Source organism: Chenopodium quinoa, unplaced genomic scaffold, assembly GCF_001683475.1.
Source record: "Chenopodium quinoa cultivar QQ74 unplaced genomic scaffold, ASM168347v1, whole genome shotgun sequence".
Classification (NCBI taxonomy): Eukaryota; Viridiplantae; Streptophyta; class Magnoliopsida; order Caryophyllales; family Amaranthaceae; genus Chenopodium; species Chenopodium quinoa.
This window is the reverse complement of record NW_018745286.1, coordinates 3,043,753-3,050,148: the sequence shown is the minus strand read 5'-3', so window position 1 is coordinate 3,050,148 and position 6,396 is coordinate 3,043,753. Positions and strand designations below refer to the sequence as shown.

Here is a 6,396-nt window from a genome sequence, read left to right as displayed (position 1 = left end):
AAGTGAGGAAATTTGATGGATTTTGATGATTTATGATGAGAATTTGAGGTAGAAGGAGTTAGGGCTTGAAGAGGAGTGGAGGTTTAGAGAGGGAGAAGGGGCGAAAATCAGTTTTGGGGCAAATGAGTGTTTCGGTTTTGCTGAGAAAATGAACTGAAAATTCGCAGACCCTCGATGCCGCGCCCGCGGGTCAGGATGCCGCGCCCGCGGGTCAGGATGCCGCGCCCGCGGGTTTTCTTGTCCGCGCTCGCGAGACCAAGGGCCGCACCCGAGGGTAAGGAAGCCGCGCCCTCTCTCTGGCATCTCCAAGGCATCTCCAGTTTCCGAACTTTCTGTAGAGCAACAGGTCGCGCCCTCTCCCAGGCATCTCCAAGGCATCTCCTTTTTGCTTTCAATTCTGAAGAGACCCTGTCCGCCCCGCGGGTATTAGGGCCGCACCCGCAGGCTTTGATGGAGAGCCCTCTCCTAGGCATCTCTTGGGCATCTCCACTTTCTTTGCTTTCTTTCTCCTCAAAACCTCCATCCTCAATTTTCTAGACCAAAAACCCAAAGATTCGAGTACCTATTAGAAGAACAAAACACACACAATAAGAATCTAAGGAAAAATCATCCAAGATTGACTAAGCAAAAGAAATACAAAACCAAAAGAGTTTGAAAACTCGGATTGCCTCCCGAGAAGCGCTTCTTTATGAGGTCATTAGCTTGACCATAATAAATCATCATAAAAAAGGTGGCTTAGGATCCGATGGATCGAGCCTCATGCACTCAATTATGCCAACTTGATTATTGCAATGGTAGTGCTTCAAACGATGGTCGTTAACCATGAACTTGTTCCCTTCCGCCTCCAACTCAAAGGACCCGTAGGGAGTAGTCTTCCAAATTGTGCCATCTCTTAGTCCTTTCCTTGTAGAGCCTTGAGTTCTCATTGGCGTCATATCGGAGCTCCTCAAGTTCATTGAGCTTAAGAAATCTCTTCTCACCCGCCAAGGACATATCCATGTCAAGCTCCTTGATCGCCCACCAAGACTTATATTCCAACTCAACTGGCAAATGACAAGCCTTCCCATAGACCAACCGGTAGGGGGTTGTACCAATGGGGGTCTTGTATGCCGTCCTCAATGCCCAAAGCTTGTTGTCAAGCTTGAGAGACCAATCTTTTCTAGACTTGGTCACCATCCTCTCAAGAAGGTTCTTGATCTCTCTATTTGACACCTCCACTTGCCCTTGAGTTTGAAGGTGGTAAGGTAGTCCAACCTTGTGATGAACTCCATATCTTTTGAGAAGAGCTTCAAATTGTTTTTTGGAAAAATGAGTACCTCCATCACTGATTAGCACCCTAGGAACTCCAAATCGCGGAAATATGATTTTCTGAGGAAGCTTGAGCACAACCTTGTGGTCGTTGGTGGGGGAGGGTATAGCTTCAACCCACTTGGTCACATAGTCCGCCGCCACCAAGATATATATATATATATTCCCATAAGAAGAAACAAAGGCCCCATGAAGTCAACACCCCAAACATCGAATGGCTCCACTTCCAAAATGTTTTGTTGAGGCATTTCATCCCTTTTGGTTATGCCCCCACTTCTTTGGCATTTGTCACATATTGAAACGAACTTGTGGGCATCCTTGTGCATTGTTGGCCACCATAGAAGAGATTAAGAGATCTTCGCCACCGTCTTTTCGACACCTCCATATCCTCCACACGGCAATGAGTGGCAATGCTCATGAACTCCTTCGATCTCATGGTCCGGAACACATTTCCGGAAGAGGCCATCTACACATTGCTTGAACAAGTAAGGGTCATTCCAAAAGTACCTCCTCACTTCCTTAAAAAACCTCTTCTTTTGTTGAGAAGAAAACTCCGGAGGAACGACTCCACAAGCAAGATAGTTGGCTATGTCCGCGTACCACGGGCTAGATGTTGAAGCCATAGCCATGAGAGTTTCGAACCCCACCTCTTCATTGATCGGCACATCCTCCTTGTTCTCAAAAGGAAGCCTAGACAAATGATCCGCCACAAAGTTCTCCGCTCCCTTTTTATCCCTCATCTCCATGTCAAAGTCTTGGAGCGAAAGAACCCAACGGATGAGACGCGGTTTTGCTTCCTTCTTGGTCATGAGATATCGGACCTCTACATGATCCGTGTACACAATCACCTTGGAGCATATAAGGTAGGACCTAAACTTGTCCATGGAAAACACAACCGCAAGCATTTCCTTCTCCGTCGTTGTGTAATTATTTTGAGCTTCATCAAGCGTTCTACTTGCATAGTAGATGACATGAGATCTTCCTTCTTTCTTTTGCCCAAGAACCGCACCTACTGCAAAATCACTTGCATCGCACATTAGCTCAAAAGGCAAGCTCCAATTCGGAGCTTGCACAACAGGATAGGAAATGAGGGCTTCCTTGAGTTTTTGGAATGCCTCAAGACAAGCCTCATCAAAATTGAACACAACATCTTTCTTGAGTAATTCGGTCAAAGGTTTGGCGATTGATGAAAAATTCTTGATAAACCTCCGGTAAAAACCGGCATGCCCTAGAAAAGCTCTCACTCCCGTAACGGAAGTAGGAGGGGGCAATTTGGCAATCACCGAAACCTTGGCCGAATCAACTTCAATGCCCTTTTTTGATACTTTATGGCCTAGGACAATACCTTCCTCGACCATAAAATGGCATTTCTCCCAATTTAACACCAAACTCGTCTCTTGACACCTTTTCAAAACTTTTTCAAGATAGTAACGACATGTGTCAAAAGACGAGCCACCAACACTAAAATCATCCATAAAAACCTCAATCTCATTTTCAAGCATTTCAGAAAAAATGGAACTCATGCATAGTTGGAAAGTTGAAGGAGCATTGCATAACCCGAATGACATTCTTCGGTATGCGAATGTTCCATATGGACACGTGAAAGTAGTTTTCTCTTGATCATTTGGATGGATAGGGATTTGGAAAAAGCCGGAATATCCATCCAAGAAGCAAAAGAAAGCATGATGGGAGAGTCTCTCCAACATTTGGTCCATGAAGGGGAGAGGAAAATGGTCTTTCTTTGTATTTTTGTTCAACCTCCTATAATCAATGCACATCCTCCACCCGGTCACCGTCCGGGTGGAGATTTCCTCTCCTCCTTCTCCCTTGACAATGGTCATTCCACCTTTCTTTGGAACCACGTGAACCGGGCTAACTCACTTGCTATCGGAGATAGCATAGATTATGCCCGCTTCACGCAATTTCAAGATTCTTTCTTGACAACCTCTTGGAGGTTGGGGTTCAACCTCCTTTGAGGTTCAATTGAGGTGGATTAATCATCCTCAAGGTGAATACGATGCATGCACAAAGAAGGGCTAATTCCCTTAATATCATCAATGCTTTACCCTATCACATCCCTATATTTTCTCAACACATCAAGCAATTTTTTTAAATCAAGCCCATCAAGGGTAGCATTAACAATAATAGAGTATTTCCCTTCATTTCCAAGATAAGCATATTTCAAAGATGGGGGAAGGGGTTTGAGTTCTACCTTTGGGAGGAGGCTTGGAACTCTCCTCCAATTTTTCCTCCTCTTGTTCGAGCTCATCATCCCTAGGATCATCCTCTTCCTCCTTTTTGGCTTCTTCAATGGCCATGACAAATTCTTTTGCTTCTTAAGAGTGGTACTCTTCCTCGCATGTAAGAGCTTCAACCATTGGATCTTGAGGGCTCATCATAACCCTTCCCAAGCGATCTAATTCTTCATTCACAACATCAACCCTATAGCACTTCTCAACCATGGGGGTCTTGAGTAGCTTAGAGAACTCAAAAACAATTTTTTCATCGGCTACCTCACATGTAATGGTGTTGTTCTTGCAATTGATCACCGCCCCCAAGGCCTTGAGAGCTTCACGACCCAAAATCAAGGGAGTATCGACATCTTCCTCCATATCCATCACTACGAAATCATAAGGCACATATATATGCCCAACTTGGATAGGAACATCTTTAAGCTCGCCACAAGGAAACTTCACCGAACGGTCAGCCAATTGGATAGTCTTCCTTGTAGGGATCATCTCAATGTTAAGCTTTTGAGCAATGGATAGGGGGATCAAGCTAACACTCGCTCCAAGATCGGCTAAGGCGCCCCTAGCTTCCATGTTCCCAATCTTTACCGACAAAGTAAAGCTCCCCGGATCCTTTTGCTTCTTGGGCATCTTATGTTGAACAAGTGCACTCACTTGATGGGGGAGAGTGATAAGCTCATCATTAATCTTCCTTTTGTTGCTGAGAATATCTTTCGAAAACTTGGAGTATGAAGGCATTTGTGTGACAACTTCAATGAAAGGGAGGTTTATGTGCAAGTTCTTCATCACACTAAGGAACTTTGCAAATTTGTCATTCAACTTCCTCTCCGCTAGTCGATCGGGAAAAGGAACCGTTCCATCAAGATTCCTAGTCTCACTAAGAGTTGAGGATGTCACCACATCTTTAGACTACTTTTTCTCCATACTTCTCTCTTTCTCAACAACTTTCTCTTCTTCAACTTCCTTGTCTTGACTCACGCTCTCTTCTCCTTCCTTCTTTTCCTCACAATCGTCCTCCTTGGGACCCTCATAGGACGTACCCGATCTCAATGTGATTGCCTTACAAGAGTCGGGTTTCACAATGTTTGAAGGGTTAGTTTGTGATTGTCCGGGTAGAGTAGAAGGTGAGTTGAAAGGAACTCTCTCGACCAATTGTGCTAGTTGTGAATCAACCATCTTGTTATGAGCCTTGACCTCTTGCATTTGTTGAATCATGGCTTGAAGTTGTTGAAGAATTTAGGTTTGAGTAGAATCGGGTTGAGATGCTTGCTCTTGACTCCTTAGAGTCGCTTGATTTTGATTGTTGTATTGTTTTTTATTATGGTGTTAGTTGTTTCTTGGGTAGTTTCCCCTTGGGTTTTGGGTTTGGAATGGAGGTGGGTTTTGGTATTGGGGGTTGGAGTTGTAGGTTTGTTGAGCTTGTTGATTCCATTGTTGGGGTTGGTGAGCAAATCCGGGTGGTGGTTGCCTCCAAGATACTCCTCCGCCACTTCCCCTATATCCATCTTGCCTTGTGTTGTATGCCGCTACATGCTCCGGGCTCAAACCTCCACAATAAGATGTATCGTGGTTTGTGCCACCACAATTTTGACAAGAGAAGGAATTGACTTGAGATGAGCTTGCCCCACTATTGACACAAGTATTCAACTTTGCAAGCCCTTTCGTCAAAAGCTCAATATGATGTTGCAATTGATCAACTTTCTCCAATTCATACTTTCCACCCTTCTTTGGTGCGTTCCTCCTTCTACCACCCCAAGAGTAGTTCTTCACTACCTCTTCAATCGTTTCTTCAACATGATTTTGAGGGACTTTAATCAATTGTCCACCCGCCCCCGCATCCAAGTTAGCTCTAGACATAGGTTCCAAACCATCGTAGAAGAACCTCATGAGCAAGATTTGATTGTATTCATGATGAGGACACGCTTGTACCAACTCTTTGAATCTTTCCCAAGCTTCACTAAGACTCTCATCCGCTTCTTGTTCAAATGATGCAGTTTTCCTTCTCATCTCAGCGGTCTTTTCTTCGGAAATGAACCCCTTCAAGAATGTCTTGACTACCTCCCTCCATGTCGTGAGAGTGTTTGGCTTGACTTGTTTGAGCCACTTCTTTGCTCTACCCGAAAGAGATTGTCGGAATAAGTGCATATGGATGTATTCTTGAGAAACTTGGTTGGTTTGAATCATGGCACAAAGCTCAAGAAATCTATCAAGATGCTCGATAGGATCTTCACTTGGAGAACTCGAAAATTGCTCTGCTTGAACCATTCTAGTGTATTGAGGATGAATGGTAAAGTTGGTTTCCGTAACGGGTAGCAATATCCCACCGGTGAGTTCATAATCCTCGGGATTTCCAAACTCACGAAACAAAATATCATTCTTTTGCCTCGCCATTTCCTCGCTTTGAGAACTTGAAGACCAAGAATCACTCTCACTATAAAAAATGGCACCAAAACCTCGCCCCACTTCTTGATAAAGTCTTCGGACTTGTCTCAAAGTGCGGTCGATTTCGTGGTCAATGTAGTAAGTAGGAGGTCCTTGAGATCTCCTTTGCATCCACCAAAGCTAAGCAAACAATTAGCAATGACTAGCAAGGGAGTAAAGGAACAAAATAAAAGGCAACAAATCCAATAATAACACAATAAAAGTGCAAAACAAGCCGTTTCTCCGGCAACGGCGCCAAAAATTTGATCAGGGGATAATAGGTCGTTACTACTACCCTAGATCAAATCTACAATTTTTACTCCTAACCTAGCTCTATCAAATTTAGGGGAGATAGTGGCAAGTTAGGGTTGAATCCCAAAGAAACGGAGGGTCATGCACAATTACTGTGAAATCTAGA

At 44.1% G+C, this 6,396-nt stretch overlaps 1 protein-coding gene across 1 annotated transcript; it reads right to left on the bottom strand.

Annotated features, from left to right (window-relative positions):
- Positions 1–4,883: 4,883 nt before the first annotated feature.
- On the bottom strand, positions 4,884–5,948 carry LOC110712043. Its single transcript, XM_021890468.1, has one exon. The coding sequence runs from the start codon at positions 5,946–5,948 to the stop codon at positions 4,884–4,886; it is 1,065 nt and encodes a 354-aa protein (XP_021746160.1).
- Between the last annotated feature and the right edge of the window lie 448 nt (positions 5,949–6,396).